This window comes from Labrus mixtus, chromosome 23 (assembly GCF_963584025.1).
Source record: "Labrus mixtus chromosome 23, fLabMix1.1, whole genome shotgun sequence".
Classification (NCBI taxonomy): domain Eukaryota; kingdom Metazoa; phylum Chordata; class Actinopteri; order Labriformes; family Labridae; genus Labrus; species Labrus mixtus.
Window position 1 is genome coordinate 13516835 of NC_083634.1, and position 17893 is coordinate 13534727.

At 41.8% G+C, this 17893-nt stretch overlaps 2 protein-coding genes across 3 annotated transcripts; one reads left to right on the plus strand and one right to left on the minus strand.

Moving 5' to 3' along the window:
- The first annotated feature begins 8191 nt into the window (after positions 1 to 8191).
- Positions 8192 to 11639, plus strand: plin2 (perilipin 2). Its single transcript, XM_061031852.1, is given in 8 exon segments — positions 8192 to 8255; positions 8479 to 8523; positions 8815 to 9010; positions 9340 to 9422; positions 9726 to 10011; positions 10421 to 10597; positions 10723 to 10841; positions 10979 to 11639. Coding segments are annotated over 7 exon segments (1329 nt in total). The 5' UTR covers positions 8192 to 8255; positions 8479 to 8496; the 3' UTR covers positions 11420 to 11639.
- cdca9 (cell division cycle associated 9) lies at positions 11535 to 13767 on the minus strand. 2 transcript variants are annotated; one of them, XR_009666835.1, is made up of 10 exons: positions 13625 to 13767; positions 13401 to 13532; positions 13266 to 13306; positions 13132 to 13183; positions 12968 to 13035; positions 12821 to 12882; positions 12658 to 12741; positions 12486 to 12587; positions 12232 to 12318; positions 11535 to 12066 (listed from the first exon to the last, which is right to left on the minus strand). XR_009666835.1 is itself a non-coding variant. In XM_061031844.1 (10 exons), the coding sequence occupies exons 1-10, from the start codon at positions 13734 to 13736 to the stop codon at positions 12022 to 12024; spliced, it is 765 nt and encodes a 254-aa protein (XP_060887827.1). In that variant the 5' UTR covers positions 13737 to 13767; the 3' UTR covers positions 11535 to 12021. The 2 variants fall into 2 exon arrangements, 1 of the variants encoding a protein (XP_060887827.1); XM_061031844.1 differs by having other exon boundaries at positions 12486 to 12567.
- Positions 13768 to 17893: the final 4126 nt, after the last annotated feature.

A 17893-nucleotide genomic window follows, 5' to 3' on the forward strand; every position in this document is an offset into this window, starting at 1 on the left:
CGTGTAAGTTTAACATCAATGAAAGCGAGCAAATTGTAAACAATCAGTCTTTTTCGTGTAACACATTTTAAGCTAGTTTATTAAAACCAAAGTTTTTGTAATAAAACGTATAAAAAAAAACAGTTTCATATTAAAAAAACTTTTGTCTGATGTTCCTCAACAGGCATGGGGCGTAACAAGGGGCCGTAAACCAGGCTCATGTTAACATTAGCTCAGCTCGTTTCTAGGTGATTAGCATGTTTTTATGCCTGGATTGCGCCAAAGCCAGGCCATACATAAAGATGGCGTTCAGATTAGGCCTACATAGGATTAGTCGTATCTGTGAGTATAAACTCAACATGTATTTTCCTTTATTGCAAATTAATTAGAATCATTATTTGGGGGAAAGAAAGCGCGAGAGCATCCTTACTTATCGTAGAGCCAGGCTAGCTGTGAACCAGTTTCAAGTCTTTATATTCATACTAAACCAAACAAACAAAATACCTGTTTGTAATAGCAATTTAAGGGTACACGCGGGAGTGGTATCCATCTTCACATCTAACCTTTGGAAAGATTTGAGCTTTCTTCCATAAAATACAACATTAAGCAAACAAACTCAAGTGTCGTTGTGGCGTCTTTGTGATTGGTTCCTGCCCCCCTGGCATGCGGTTTACGCCACTTGATTGCCTTTCTCATCCTTCCCTGATCGCCTTTAAGGCCCTGTGGAATTTGGCGCACTATCCGAATGTGTTTGTGTCTGTGTGTTTGTACGTGCGTCTGCTCACGCTTGAAACCCTGGAGGAAATGAAAGCTCTTGCCACTGCTGGGCCACAGGGTTCCGGGGGAATGCCAGGCTTGCTAAGTGTACAGGAACCTGTATGTCTGTCAGCGCAGATCTGTTTCAGCTCCAGGCATCGCTTTTCCTTCAGGCATGTTGTGTCCACTGCGTTGCTGTCTGAGGGCATCATGCCACAAACCACCAGTCAGAAATGTAGACAGTGGGCAATGCACTCTTCACACTGTTGCCAGTGATCAGTCAGCTTGTCTGGGAAACCCAAGGGTATATTTTTTTCTTTCTTTGGGGAAATCTCTGAATACATACAAACTCTAGCTTACGTCTAAAAATCAAATATGCTGCGCGCGGGGTGAATTTTCATAAAAATGTCCAAATAATCTATCAATGAAATAAATGGCATTAAGTATCCACATAAGACGATTAAAGCGTCATACTACACTAATCCTGGATTTCCTGTCCTCTAATGACAACGTTAACCTGAGAAATGTGATGTATCCTTCTCAGATTTTTCTTGGATATAAGAGCTCAGCCAAAATCAGAAGAAAATAATCGAGCAGCTGGCAAGAATGAGACAGTCCACGTTTCAAACACAGTCATGTTTCAGAGGTGGAAATCTATTGTTTCAGAAAATCTGCTGCAGGCATGTAGCTGGCAGAGGAGATGAGGGCTACACATCCTTTGGCATGAGTTTTAAGGTGCAAGAATTGGACAACTAAGCGCTCGTGCACGTTTTTCACCTTCAGTCTTACAGTTTTCTTCTTTCTCTTTCTTTAAAATTTAAAATGTATTTATCAGGTTGCATGGGAGAGGGAAGACCGGGTTGACTTATTGTGCTTGCTACCAACGAGACCAGACCTCGGATAAGTGGAGGAAAATGGATGGATGGATGTATTTTTCCATACTAAAGCAGAGCAGTACTAAAAAAGTAATCAAGTCAAAATAAGGTTTCAGCCTGGCCGGCAAATTTCACACTTTTTGTTTTCCCATTCAATGTTGTTTTATCCTAGAAGGATAGGCCTATAATTGTATTTTCCTATGGCATACTAGCTCAAAAAAGTAAACACGCGTTAAGTCCTAACTTCATTTTGAAGAAGAAAAATTGTAACAGCATTTTTATAGTGCAGCACTGTCCCCACATATGATCATCTTTAATTTTTCCCTCTTCTCTATGAAGCTCGTCGGTTAGGTAATACTAACGCTGTAATTAGTCAGGTGTTCCGTGAGGCTTTTGGAGGCTTTAGGGGCACGCCGATAAACATGTGTGCTCAATATTGTCTCAGTAGATCACAATTCATATGACTCATCTCCGTTATTTCCTGGAATATGAAACAAATTATAATTGCTGAGTGGAGGAGGCAAGCATCGATAGTCATGTAGGATTTTTGAAAAATCAAGGCCAGGCCTCAAAGTGAATTCTGCTTCTGCCAGTGTGGTGCTGCAGGCCACTTGCTAGCCATACAGACCACCTGGGCAGAGGTCTGGTTGTGTACAGGTCTCCTGTTGACAACATGTGTGTGTGTGTGTGTGTGTGTGTGTGTGTGTGTGTGTTAAAAGACGAGGCAGAGAAGGAGAGAGAGACGACAGACAGCTTGGCCCGGCTGTCAGCGCCACTCAGAACCCATTATGACTTCTCTCTTCTCCATGCTTCGTTCCCTTGGTTTGTCCAAACTTCTGCACGCCTCAGGTACAGTTCTGGAGTCCAGCTGAAAAACCCGTCTGACACAGAGACAGCGGAGGAAAAGCCCGGAGAGAAAGCAGAAATGAAGCAAGAGTCCATTTCCCACGTTGTTCTTGGCTCCTGTCTGCCCCTGAAGACTTAAGCGAACACTTCCAAAACAAAGAGTTTGTCTGTGTAGGTGCCCAAATAGCCAACCCACGCACACTTGCACACAGACAGAGACACACTCACGCTGGGACATAAAAAATGTTATTCTAATTCCTTCTAAGTGCCTATTTAAGCAGCTGTTTTCTGTAAACACAGCTTCGGACAGCAGAGCCTGGACATTTGGTTTTAGATCATTCTCAATTATATCATAATTACTCGGGACTCGGTCTGGTTGTCAGCAACAGCACCCAGAAAATAAAGCTGTGAAATGCTGCCTCTTTGCCAGCACAAACAGCCGGCCTGCTAATCCCAGCACGGCTCTGTGAAAAGGAAACATGGCGGGGTCATGTGGGACGGTGTCAGACCCACGCCGGGGACAGCCTTCTGTGGTCATTTTTCTCACCTCCCATCTGACCCTTTCAAAGTGTTTTCCTGGCTTAGCAATTATAACTGTGCCTAAGAGGTCAGCAGCCACTCAATATAAGACTTTCCTGAGAAAATCATGACTGATGGAAGTGAGCTCAGGTGAGCTCATTTTCAAAGCAAGACTGATCAACAACTGACTTTTTCTCACACTTTTTCACTCGTTTTGATCCTCTCAGTAGGAAATGTAGGCGGATAACTCGGATGTCTTAACTAATGAGACGCAGTTATTATTTGAGGATTACATCGGACAGGTGCAGAGAGCCCTGCTTAACAAACCCTGGTCTTGTCTCTTTGTCTATATTGCAGCTATAAATCTGCAGTTACAGCCCCACTAAACACACATTGTCCGTGTAGATCTGCTGTTTATTAAAGGCTGAAGTAATGGTTATTTCTAGAGGGGCGGCATCTTGTTAAAATGTAACTCATTTCTGCATGCACGACTTCTCCAGCTTTGGAGATGGAGCTGAAGCTGGGAAGAATAACAGTGCCAAATTTAGCAACAGGGCAACAAAACTCTCTGAAGCTATTTTGGGCCCAGATGTTGAAACTCTGGTGTAGATTCAGTGTGACAACGTGAACACAGCCAATATTCAGTCCACCTCCTACTTGATCAAAAAGACAGCCAGACATTTCTTTGAGGTGGCAGAACTACTCGGGTTTCATTTTCTTTTTTTCATGTTGGTCCAACGATATCTACCGTCACTGCACTGAAATGTATCGTGTTTGTCAAGTGCATTGTTTGCTTTTAGGCAGATGTTAAAGACACTCTTTAAGCAGACTCATACATACAGGGGGAAAAACTGAAGGGGCGCCTTACAGTCAACAGCTGCAATACTTACTGTTTTTGAACATAGAATTACATTTTTTGCAAAACATAGCAAAGTTTTAACTAAGGTATAAAACAATTTACCCTCAAGCTTTTCATCTTAAATTGTATCTCTATTTGTTTTGTAGTAGGCACATTTTGGTTTATCTGAGCGCTGGGTTTAGAATAAAAAAGGGTCTTATATGAACACTTCTACTTGTATAGAAAATGACCCACAGCAGTGATGGACTCACTGGAATAATAATCCCCAGACTCTGAATTTCCCTTCAGCTTTACACATATAAAGGGCGTCTCTGAGCGCACAAGAAACAAAAAACCTCTGAAATGACATATTAAGCCATGCAAGTGTAAGAAGGTGCAGTTCCTCCAGTGGCCACTTGAGGCTGAAAGGTACCGAATCCTAAAATCCTAAAAAATATGAAAACGTTGATTCTATCATCTATTATTTCATGCTTTAAACGTGTATTTTTGGTTATTTAATGTATCTGTTTGACTGGGAGATTCTTTATCCCCTTGTATTAACAGAAAGTACCCTGACACAGGTTTGATGGACAGTCGGGCAGAGTTGTCTCTCAGACTGCACTGTCTCACAGCAGCAGCATCGTTTGAGGCTTGAGTTAACCAAAGCATACCTCTGCACCAAAGACGTGTCACTTTCTTTTCTCCTGTGCTCTAAAGCCACATCTCTGCCTGATCCAAATGATCCAAAGAGAATCAAACGACAGCCACTCTCCCACTGTCTTTCTCACTCCGCCTGCGCTCTTTCTTCACACAGCGCCTCTGACTGTGTGTGACCTGGAGGTGTGACACTTTCCCAGTAGCCAACAGGTATCTGTTACCCAGCCAGGAGCCTTGGCACACTGCCCACAAACCTACCTTTCCCAGAGGGCACAATGGAGGGATGTCCTGTAAGGATCTGCTCTCGGGTCCTGCCAGACTTTGTAACCTCCTGATGCCATCTGCACAACAGGAGCGCCCCCCCGGGAGAGAAAGGGACAGGGCCTTTATCGGCGGGCTTTCTTTTCATCTTTACTTTCTGTAGAATGACAAAAGGAGTCAACAATTAGCTCAGATCATTTGCCTCTGTCTGTTACTGTACACAGGTCTATTAAATACTAGGCCTGCAAGATATGGGGGAAATATGCGAATAAGATTGTTCAATAACACGATTCGAGGTGTGATAATTATACAAAAATCAAAGCGTGCATATGAGCTCACAGTTTATCTGCTGTTCTTTATGTTTAACACACAACACCAGTGTTTACAACATGTCTCTCCTGAATCCAAAACAAAAGTCATGGATGTGTTTATTTGTTTTTTTCACCACTCAAAGGACGGGTTAATCTGAGGGTATCCGTACAGCTTCACAGGGGTGTGAATGTATGGTCATTGTAAAATGCACACATGCTGGGAACCAAAGCACTGCTTGTTTACATAAAACATTTGCAAAAAATACAGACTGTTGCGATCTGTTTATTGTGAAAGCTGACAATACTTCATTGCGATAATGTTGAAATTGTGGTAAATAAGAGAACCCAATGAAACACATATTTAAAAGAGTGTTATCTATAATCTAACTCTGTTCTAATTATTTGAACTTTCGATCCTGTATAGATGCACTTTGGAAGCATATCACTTTTATTGCTTCACTTATTGTAAAACACATTCTTGCAAAAAAAAAAAAAAAAAAAAGAAATGTGAAATAACATATTAAAAGATTGGAAACATTCCTTGATATCAATTAGAAACAGAGGGAACAAAAGGAAGACACAGGTTGGGATGCTGTGTGTTCCTGGTGGGTAAGAACGTCGACTTTGGTGTCATCTAGTGGCCTGAATGAAGAAATACAAAAAAAACGTGCTCATGAAATATCAGCATTTCAAATAGAACAGATTTTTTCATGTTTTTGAACGATTATTGTCTATTTCATTGATTAACTTTGATATTTGTGGGTTTATTGTCACTCCTTTTGTTTGTATGCATGTATGTGTATGTACATGTATTTATTATAATAAACATATATAATTTAGTTTTTAAAATGTGAAATTACTCTTATTGCTTTGTTTTTTAGAGGTGAGGTCCCTTGTATAAACCTGCTGACTTCTTGACTTCACCAGACACACCTTTTATATTTTTGTAAACTGATTTTACGTCTTAAACATTTCTGGTATGACCATCAGGTCACAGTTCTACTTAAAAAAAACTGTAAAAAATGCCTTCCAGTGTTTTGCCTTTCTCTTAGATGACCTTTTCTGAGATTGTCAGACACAGATTGCAGAATAACGTCGGGTGGTTTGAACTTTCAGCTTGACTGGAAGACGGCAACTTTATTTCTCAGAATGAAAAACAAGTCAAGTAAGGACACTGAACCAAAACAACCATGGAAATGTATAACTTTTGATTTCCATTTTCACTATGTGCTTAATCAGAGTACCACTTAGCAGTCGGACATCCTGTACTATTTCACTTAGCTTTAGTGGGTGTTTCATTAGTAGAGTAATTGATGGGCTTATGGTGGTAAAATCTAATGGCACAACCTTTTCATTAAATGTAAATTAACGTTCAAATAAATTGTGTAACCTCGAATTACAAGGTGTAAAGAACTGAGTGAATGAAATAGGTCATTGACACTTAGGATCACATAGACAACATTGTGTTTACGATCTAACTGGAGTTTGAAGCTCGATGTTCCTATTCCCACATTTAAAAGACGCTGACCCATCTGTAATCCTCTAAACCTAAAATTAATAGTAAAGGTTTAATATCACAGATAAACTGTAAGCCAAATATTGCACCCTTTAACAACCAGTAATGTCATGAAATAATGCTGGTGAGTCATAATGCTTTATCAGCTTTGACTTTGCTTTTTATCATATAAATGCTGACGAATTAATTAAAAGGATGTGACATGGACAATAAAATAAAAGCAGATCAATGTCCAGACTCCAGTGCAACGTGGTCATTGTGTAGAGTAGAGGAAGGACTGCAGATTGTATATGACATTGGATTAATCAGACCATGCTAAAATCTTATTTTGTGGACTTCCTCCAGTCAGAACTTTGTGAAAAATGACAGTCTGTGGTTTACTTCAGCCAACATTTTCATATGGGGTCTATTTATTAGTTATACAAGAGCTGATAAATGGGCCTCAAGGGACACATCCACACAATCCAGGACCACAAATGTGTGCGCCAACTGGAGTATCTGAACTAAGCCCATGTTTCCTCATCTGGCTACCAAATGTGTCGTATCTAGGAAACCACATTAGCACATAATTTACATTTTTAATAACACGTGCGAAAAAAAAAATCTTGACAGAAATAAGCTTTGACACGTAGAAATAATATTGAGCTGCCCTCAAATGAGAAACAGAGTCACACATGTGGCTGTGATGAGCTACTGGCAAACACAGACATGTTGATGTGTGGGTAAACCTCTGGCATATGGTACGATTCAGGCCATTAAAAAAGTCATCAGAAATGTATTAAGCAAGTGTTAGGTTGAATTTCTTGCATTAACTAGGGGAAAAAAAACGACTTATGTTTCTGAAAAATAGCATGAGAAAGTATAGCTCAGCTGACCTCATTCTTAGCAAATATTTAAATGGTGAATATTTGACTTCAGACTATTTTAATTATCTTACTTTTACCACTTTAACCCTCCATAGATTAATAAGGGTCATATTTAGCTCTTAAAGAGTCAAACTAAAAAAAATGTAGAGGTGACAATAAGATTTTCAATTTCTGATACTATTCTTGTCTGTGTTTTAAAAAAATAACAAAAGACCAAGTCTGACTTTGTTGCATGTATTCTTCATGGTCAATGTAAGTGCATCTAAATGGGCCTTAATGAAGATGTATAAAATGTAGTTTTAATGTTTGTATTGTCTGTTATTAGTATCTTTCAGTATACATTTACTTAAACTAAGCACAGAAACAGTAAAGAACAAAACAAAGGTAAAGTTCATATAGGGTCGTGTGCACCTAAGTAAAGACTTCAGAATACTTTAAGAGGTAACTAAAGATAATGTGTGAAGAAAGCAGGTGAAGTGAGGCTCTCGGAAAACTTCAGGTGCGGTGTTGTGTATTAGCTTTTTTTGTCTTTTGTCAAAAAACTGAATATTCCTCTTTCCAGCGAAAGTCTCGTTGGGTTATGATGACAGCTTAAGAAATCAGACTGCTTTTGTGTGTAATACCTTGTCCACGTGATGGCTGCTCTCATAGGAATTCCCCCCCCGACTAAACTTTTACCCCTTTCACCTTTGCCCTAGAAACGTTACTGTCGCTGACGTCATGGGGGAAGCACCACATCTCGCGATAATTACAGAATATAAATACAGCTGCCGCGCCTCCCACACAGCATCAGTCAGCTCATTGACAGTCCGGATAGACCTCTGAAACTTGGTGAGTCTCTTCCTATATTTTTAAGTCAGCCTACTAATTGTACGACTTGACAACTATCCTGTATTATTAGGCTACATAACTATTATTACACACCCTCTGCTATGGATAAATAACGAAAGTAATAGACCCTGTAGTTTCTGTCAAGTTCCTATGGCTCTCTTAAGAATATGTCAACATGTGTGCCTTTAAATTGAGATGCTACATGTTTTGTTTTATCTTTGTAGGTTTTGATTCAGCAGACATGGCAGCAGCAGTTATCTCAAATCAGGTGAGTTTCCTGGGTAGAGTTGGAATAAGATATGTTTTAATACCAAGAAAGGACACTAGAAAGTAAGTATGCCTTTACACATTAAGGATTTAGAAGAACCCTTTATATTTCAAAGTTAAAGAACACTATACAGAAATAAATGAAAAAGTGTTGAGGGTAGAAGTGTTGCTGCTTAAAGACAGTATTTGTTTAAGTTGTGTTTTGACTCAGAAACTGTTTTGTCAACACAAAGTGAAACTATTGTTGTATTATGAGCCTTCAGTAAGCCTTCTCTGTGGTTTTTCCTCACAGAATGTGGTGGAGAGGGTGAGCAGCCTCCCCCTGGTGAGCTCCACCTATGGCCTGGTATCCAGCGTGTACTGCAACACCAAGGACACCCACCCTTACTTCAAGACGGTGTGTGAGGCCGCCGAGCAAGGCGTCCGCAACATCACCTCCGTGGTCGTCACCACGGCGTCACCCATCATGTACAAGCTGGAACCTCAGAGTACGAACCCTATCACTTTGGTTCTGTTAATGCAAAATAGAATCAATCTGTAGATGTGTCTTTGACGTTCAGAGGACAGTTATGTGCTGTCCAGCTGAGTCACTCAGAGAAACAGGAACTTCAGGTCAGATGGTTTTGCTCGTAGTCAGCTTGATGTTTCACCCAGTTTTTCTGTTTACTTTGAATCACTCACTCCAGACAAATGTGACACATCTTTTTCTCACATATGACTGCTTGTTCTGCTTGTTGTTTTTATGAATGTATTGAATGGATCTTGTTTAAGCTTGTTGATTACATCCTATTTACTTTAAATTGCTTGTTTTTCATAGTTGCCATTGCCAATGACCTGGCATGTAAGGGTTTGGACAAGATTGAGAAAACCTTGCCGATACTTCACCAGCCATCTGAGCAGGTATGTAGTGAATGAGCGATCAGATTGCGCAAGTTCTGGCTGACAGTTACTGTTGGTCAATCCTGAGGGTTTGACCTCCTGTAAACTCTTTCTTTCTTCACTTACTTGAACTTTAAACCTTCCCCTCACCACGCCACATGTGCAAAGGCTGAGGTCTCTCCGGGCGGGCAGCCTTGTTTTGGGTCGTATCTGTGGCTCCTTTCCTGCATGTCGTTCCCCACTCTATCCACTGTCCTAACAATTCCAAAAAACAACTTTCCCCTAATCATTACAACTATTTTTGTTTGTATTTTTATTACCCAGATTGTTTCTAGTGCTAAGGGTGTGGTAACCAATGCCAAAGAAGTTGTGACTGGCAAAGTGTCCGGTGCCAAGGACACAGTTTCAGACACTCTGACCAGTGCTGTGAATATGACGCGGGGCGCGGTGCACGATGGGATGGAGAGGACCAGGGCGGTGGTCAGCGGGAGTGTGACCACGGTGCTGGAAAGCAGAGTGGCTCAGCTGGTCAGCAGCGGGGTGGACACGGCCCTCAGTACCTCTGAGAGTCTGGTGGAGCAGTATCTGCCTCTGACGGACGACGAGCTGGGTGAGTGAAACCTCCTCATTCCAGTGACTGTGTTTCTCTGTTTTGCTGCAAGAAAAACTAATTTTTAAGAGTGAGGTTGAGCTTGTTTTTCTTCTAGAAAATGTATTGAAGGTCAGTTATTGCTAAACTGCTGAATTATGCGTTCATGATGGATTTGGTCAAGTTTCCAGGAAAACAAGACTTACCAGATAATGCTGTTAGTATGTTTGCTTGCATCATAAAAGGGGTCTTTGTTAAGAGTGAACTGTGGTAAGAACAAACAAGCCTGCTAATTTGAAGGGATCTGTTTTGCCAATCTGTTTTGACCTTGTAACATTTTTCATGGACAACATGCAAACTCTACCAGAAATCCTGAGAAGGACTCAGTCATCAAATGTTGTTTGTCCTCTTCTTCTCCCCCACATGGCAGAGATGGAGGCTGTGAGGGGCTTTGACAACAAGAAGACGAGCTACTATGTCCGGCTTGGTTCCCTCTCCACCAAGCTCAGGCAGCGGGCATACAACCGAGCCCTGGTCAAGATCCAAGACGGCAAGATGACGAGCAGGAAATTCATTTCCGAGCTCAACTATACTGTTGACCTGGTAGGTCATTAAACATATTAAAAGCATCTACTGCATCCCATTAACAAAAAAAAACTACCTCCAGTCCATAGTCATTAAAACATGGATTGTAAAATGCTGATATTATGACGGCTTACAAATGTTAAAAAGACAACAACAAAAAAACGTCTGATATGTTTTTCTTCTAGATTCAAAATGACAGAAATGGGAGCTCCCTGGTGGGCTGGAAGTCCAGTGGTCCAAACCAGGAGTATGGTCACGAGGCAGAGGTAAGGAGGTGGAAGACACTAATGAAAGAGATGTCACATTGTTTATTCTGTTTTATGTGAATAGTTGGGTTACACACCATGTTTTTTTCCCGCCTCAGATTTTTCATTGTCATTATTTTTTAATTCCCGCCACTCAGGTTATCGAGTCTCGCACCCTGGCCCTGGCACGTTCCCTCACCACGCAGCTCCAAACCACCTGTCTGGGCCTCGTCTCCAGTCTCCAGGGCCTTCCCAGCCACATCCAGCATGAGGCGCTCTCCCTTAGCCGCTCTGCCACACACGTCTACAACGGCTTCAGCAAAGCCAAAGCGCTGAGAGACCTGCCAGATAGTGTGCTAACCAGCAGCAAAGCGCATCTGAGTGAAATGAAAAACTCCCTGGACAAGGTCATGGATTACCTGGTCAATAACACCCCACTCAACTGGCTGGTCGGTCCTTTCTATCCCCGCATAGATCCAGAGTCGCATTCCGGAAGCTGCACACAAGCTCCGTGCTCCGGCTCTCCCGCCGCCCAGACACACCGAGAGGAGCCCATGGAGGTCGAGATGCAGTCACTTCACTCACAGCAGCAGCAGTAGTTCTTCAGTTTTATGTTCTAACAATCTTCTTTGTAGGACATTTTAAATAACGTGGAATGTATTAGGGATAAAAAGCTTAATCTGCCCCATCTCAAACATTTTTTTTGTACTGTAATTCTTGAAATCACGAGGTGTCAAAATGTGCAGTTTTCAAACTGAGACGTGAATGTTAAAGCTTATTTTTTGCTACTTTTTCCACATAAACTTGACTGGAATCAGACACTTTCGTATTTACTGAGTCAATTTCTCAACGCATCATTAACAATCATTACAATAAAATCATGTACTCATTTCTAAAGGTTTGAACTCTTACCCCTCCCGATGATAAGCTGATTTATCATGTCCCAAACTCCAGACAGAGTAACAACAAATAGAGTTTTTCTCTTGAATAAAATTATAATCATGTAGGAAAACACAAATAAGCTTTATTATACAAAAACTTTAAAACTTTTTCAGACAACCAAAACACACAACTGATACTCTTATTAGAACATCTGACGAGTAATAAACCCAACGTATATACACTGATTTCGACTTTGAGAACAGACTTTGTTGTCAAATGCTGGAAACATTGAAAAACGTGGGTCTGAGTGGATCTTTACTCATTGCTGACAGCGGCTTCGCCTTGACAGATATGCCATCAGACTCTGAAAATCAAATTTGCACAGAGGGATTACAAGTTGGAACAAATGTATGTTTTGAATATTAAGATATACTGTATATATATATTGTTTTAAGGCTTTAGTCATGAGTTTTACTCTGAAATGGCACAAACACTCATGAGGCACATTTAAAGATGAACTCTGTCTTACGGTGAGCTTCTGAATCTGGCACCATGCCTCATCATCCAGTAAGTCCAAGTTTATCTCATCCTTGGTCTCTTCAGAGAAGCTGACAGTCTGGGAACGAGAAGAAAATATGGTCATCAGATAACAATCCAGTACAAACTTCAATCATTCAGTTCTGTTGGGTCATAGAAGGAATCTTAATTATTATGATAATTAAAGAATCATACAGCATTGCTTCGCCCCTTACAGATAGGCCTGTGAAATAAACTAAACAGTACCTGTCCCTGTGCTGTTGTGACAGTGATGTGTGCAGCAGAGCCTGCCATTGAACAGTGCAGATCACCAGTGGAGACGACAGACCTGCGACAGCAAGTTTAACTCTTTAGGACAGAAAAAAAACACCGTCACATAAATGTAATACTAAATACAACATGTCTACTAATAACAGACCTGAGTTTAGGTTTGGCCGGAATGGTCTGGTCATTGGTCTTGGTCAAGCGGCTTTGCGTTCTTTTCGCAGTGACTGAGGAGCCCCTGTAGAGAATGGCGTCAAAGTGTCCATACTGATTCACAGCATCGGTTTTTTTTCTGACTCCTGCGTCTGCAATCTTACCTGAGATTTCCGGTGCTGTTGCTCCCAACTAAAGTCCTTGTCTTTTTTGTCCCCTTTCCACACTAAGAGAAATAGAAAACAAACATTTACTGAAATGGTCAAGTTTGAAAGTTTGGAATATAAGCTTTTGATTTTTTTTTTAATTACCTTTGAGGTTCTTGATGAGGACCGCTGGGCTGGGGTGATCTGAACCGGTGGAGAGTCCGTTGATTTTGCTTTAAAAAAAAAAATAAAAAAAGCACATAGGATGACTTCTTTATTCAGGGTTTGAAGCTGTGTTGTTTCCATCTTGGTTTACGGAGCAGCTTTACCTCTTTTACTTGGCACCCTCTTGAGGGGTTGGTTCATCTCAAGGGTCTCATTCTAAAAAATAAAGGAGGGATTATATTGTACTTTTTATAACATAAAAAGCTCCAAATTGACCTAAACAATGGAATTAACTCACCTTCATTGCAATAGACACATCGCTAGCTGAGATATCCTCATCTATCACAGAAAAAAAAAGAAAGAAACGACAAATAATTTCATGCATCCTTGAATTATGATCTATTTAATGTGTGGATGATGACGCACGTCTCACCGCTTATCAAATCCCCTATGAGTGTGTTTCTTAGAGGAGGAGGCATCTTCATCAGTTCCACTTTGAACACTATGTCCACTGTCCCCAGCATGTTCTCCAGCTTGGCCTCCAACTCGTTCATGCGCTCTTGTGCTGTGAAGGTAAATGTTTGGCAGTTTTAGGGCAGAGCGTCACACCTGCAGAGGATGACCTGACAGTTGACCTGGAGTCAAAGTCTACCAAACCTTCTTTCTCAAACTGTTGAATGAAAAGAGTCAGCCTGCTCTGTCGCAGCTCCCGGCTCAGCTGCTCTTTAATTTGGGCACTTGCTGCGTTTCTCGTCCGCTTCAGGGGCATCTTGTTGTCCCGTTGTCCTCCGGAGGGTTCAGGTCAGTGTGAGTAACAGCTCCTCTTCACGCACCTGTGGCCGCAAAACATTAGGCTACTTAAAGGTACAGTCAGGAGAAATGTTCGTTGCAGCTTGTAAACACAACATTCAAAGTGGGCCCCTGCTCCTGGGCTCGTCCCCAGGGGCGCACACACTCACTACAGGACGTTTACTTATACTTGTACCAACAATGCAAGCTACTGCACGGTAGTGTGAGCTGACCTTGGTGTTTGGCACCTGCCTGTCCAACAGGAAGCACGCCAACTCCGCGTCCGTGGGTGAAAGCCAAACCCCCAAAAGTGAACCCTCGTTTCAGAACAAACTTTATCTGTTCGCTCGGCGTTTCGGCTCACTGTGATTATATTTTTTTTCACTTGGTTGTCGCAATGTCCGCGTCCGTCATACTCGCCGGTTTGAAGCGCGGCCAATCGCTGAATGAATGATATCCACTCACGACATAACTACTCACCTGCGCGCTGTCATTGGCTGATCGACGGGAGAAACACGTCCACCTCCCACCCAGAAACCTCCCGTGTCAACCCCAAACAAACCAAAACTTCAGAAGACAGAGGACACAGACACCAACACACCACACATGTATGGAGGCCCATAAGTAATGCTTGAATGGCATTATTTGTATGTCTATATTTTATTCTATAGGAGCTATCTTTAAAATATGATACATGCCAACCCAACAGATGTGCAAGGCAGAAGGATGCGTTTAGGATAATAATGTATGTTCAGGAAGGGAGCAGGCTATATTTAATTGTGGCCTTATCTCTAAAGATGCCGTGCCATCATGAAATCCTCTGAAAAGTGAGTTTTCTCAATCAATTTCCTTTCATAGATAAGTAGGCCTACATAAAGGAGTGCCTGAGGAAATGTACAAAGTTTGTTGCATGTTTGAGGGTTTGGGTGTTTTTCCAAAAAGAAAAAAAAACATTTAACAAAAAAATGATTACTGGGGGGATGCCAAGTAAACACAAACATGTACATTTAAATCATTCAAAATGTACCATGTTAAGATGATTTCTCGTATTTTTATGTAGGCTATTTATGCAAAGACAAACTCCTTGACATCATGTCAGTAATTACTTCCATAAAATAAGATTTCAAAATTCAAATTACACTTAGGCCAAACAGATTTCATTATGCACACATAATATTTCCAGTTGGATATTTTTGTCATTTCCACAGTCCTAGGAAACAGTCTCTCTGTGCACCAATGTGGCATATGACACCAGCTTGCCAAGAGCTATTGACATGCATGAAACCACACCAAACTGATTTAAACCACCCAAATACTGACACAATCCTAAATTCAGATGAAATACCCTGAAGCGTGTTAAAAACATGTAAATAGAAAACAGTCTTTCCTCTTGAGAATGCATCTATTTTTTGTTGATAACTTCATCCAAATATTGCAAAAGAAAAATAGCCTGGAACACACTATACTGAAAAGAGGATAGGGGCTCATTTACTATGCTGTCTCTATCTGTGCATTTGCCAGTGTTTTGTTTTATTAGTGCATGCAGCTTGACACTTTATTCCTCATGAAACTCAGTGCTGAACTGGAACTTCTGAACATATCTAATGGGACTCCTTGAGTTGAGCTTATCTCTCGCTGACATCCACATAATTCCTCCATGCTTCCTCACAAATGCATTTATTAGTTTTCCTTTTTCAATGAAGTATAATCTAGAAATTATTTTAAGGCCAGAGAATGCCCTATAGCAATTTTGTAGTCACCTTTTGACTCAGTGATATAGAACTGTTTATGTGAACATTATTTAACTTGTTTAGTATTTTCAGAGTCTGAAATGAACCCTGGTTTAAAACATGTACAGTTAGATATAAGATAAGTAAGTTATACATATAATATTTACTGTACATTCACTTAGTTTATAATTAAAATGTCAACTATGAACTTAAAACAAACAAGATCATTTATGGCACACAAATATTATTTATTTAGGATTAAAAAAAAAAAAGAGTGAAGAGGGTGGTGTTGAGGGGTTTGGGTTGGTGGGGCTGACGAGGAGGGGCTTGTGGGTCTCTGAGGCTTCTGGAGGAATGATTGGTTGTCCGTTCATAGATGCCCCATGCAGGAACACTGGAAACACAGAGGAGTCCTGCCCTGTGAAAAAGATTCATAAGACATGTGTTAGTGTGGACATAGTATTACAACCTCTGCATGATATCTTTACCTAAAGTAAAAAGAAGACACATGTGTAAAGTCATCTTAAGTTTATCAGCACTTACTTTGCTGTGTGACAGCAAGGTGCCCATCGCTCTCCAGCTGGTCCTGTAGTCATCCATCCTTCACATCTGCTCTGGAGTAAACACGTCTTCTGTTGCCATGGGAATCTTGGGTGTCGAGTCTTGGCCTTCTCCATCGTCTCGTCTTGTGGAGGGGGGTTGGTACATCTGAGAAGCAAACAAACAACAGTATAACTAAGTGGCTAAAGACAAAATTTGCTTTTTATTAAAAAAAAAGTGGATATGAACATTAGATTCCTAATGTTAGACAGTATAAACTTACCTCTGTCTGCTAGTCACCTACACCTAATTTATAAAACATGGTTACGTGCAACACAGTGAGGACAATAAACAGAGTTTCATTACCTGTGCATGGAATTATCAGCCGTCTTTAGAAACTATTGCTATTAAATATTACCTTACCTTTGTCTGGTATAGCCACCTGGACCGTACATAGACAAACAGACAACAACATAACAAAGTAAGAAAGAGTAACTATCTCTGAGTCTGCAGTATTCCAGAAGTTGATTTAAACTATCAAAAAGCATGCCTAATGCTTGTACAGTACTTGCAGCTGTTAAGGTTGCCTAACAGCATTGTCTGCCAGACATGTGGAAAAGGTTTCTGGGGCTTTGAAAAGTCCTGCCAGACACAAAGATTCCACTTTTCACTTCCTGGAGGAATCAGGGTTGTCATCCAAATCAGAATAGCTGTCATCAACCACAGGGGGATACTCCCAGAATCCTCTTCTTCTGTAGGAGCCTGAGGTGGATGGAGTGGAGTCCATGTAGCTCTCCTCCCTGCTCCTCTTGGTGGAGGAGCTGAGGCCTGAAGTGGAAGTAGCACTCTCCTCGTAGCATTCCTCGTAGTCACACCTGGGCCTCTTACCACTTACCTGCTCTGTGAGGATCTCCTCCCTGCTCCTCTTGGTGGAGGAGCTGAGGCCTGAGGTTGAGGGAGCACTCTCCTCGTAGCATTCCTCGTAGTCACACCTGGGCCTCTTACCACTTACCTGCTCTGTGAGGATCTCCTCCCTGCTCCTCTTGGTGGAGGAGCTGAGGCCTGAGGTTGAGGGAGCACTATCTTCTGATCTTGAAGGTGAGGTAGGATCTTCTTCCTGTGGATGTCGGACACTCCCAGAATCCTCTTCTTCTGTAGGAGCCTGAGGTGGATGGAGTGGAGTCCATGTAGCTCTCCTCCCTGCTCCTCTTGGTGGAGGAGCTGAGGCCTGAAGTGGAAGTAGCACACCCAGTCATACTCATACCCAGAATCCTCCCTGAACCAGCCTGAGAAGTCCTTGGTCGCCCTCGGTCGCCTGTTCCCTCTCGTCCTCGCTCTCCTCTTCAAACTCCTGTTCGCGCTCCTCTTCGCTCTCTTCTCCCCTCTCCTCTCCTCTCTTCTCCCCTCTCCTCTCCATACTCCTCTCCATACTCCTCTTCCCACTCCTCTCCATACTCCTCTTCATACTCCTCTCCATACTCCTCTTCCCACTCCTCTCCATACTCCTCTTCATACTCCTCTCCATACTCCTCTCCATACTCCTCTTCCCACTCCTCTCCATACTCCTCTTCCCACTCCTCTCCATACTCCTCTTCCCACTCCTCTCCATACTCCTCTTCCCACTCCTCTCCATACTCCTCTTCCCACTCCTCTCCATACTCCTCTTCCCACTCCTCTCCTTACTCCTCTTCCCACTCCTCTCCATACTCCTCTCCATACTCCTCTTCCCACTCCTCTCCATACTCCTCTTCCCACTCCTCTCCATACTCCTCTCCATACTCCTCTTCCCACTCCTCTCCATACTCCTCTCCATACTCCTCTTCCCACTCCTCTCCTTACTCCTCTCCATACTCCTCTTCCCACTCCT

Excerpts from the sequence above, each read along its gene's own strand:
- cdca9 (XM_061031844.1), bottom strand. The coding sequence starts at position 13,736 with ATGCCCCTGAAGCGGACGAGAAACGCAGCAAGTGCCCAAATTAAAGAG. Across the intron at positions 12,319-12,485 it reads TCACAACAGCACAGGGACAG|ACTGTCAGCTTCTCTGAAGA; the intron begins GTACTGTTTAGT and ends TCTCGTTCCCAG. Across the intron at positions 12,067-12,231 it reads GCCAGATTCAGAAGCTCACC|AGTCTGATGGCATATCTGTC; the intron begins GTAAGACAGAGT and ends TTTGATTTTCAG.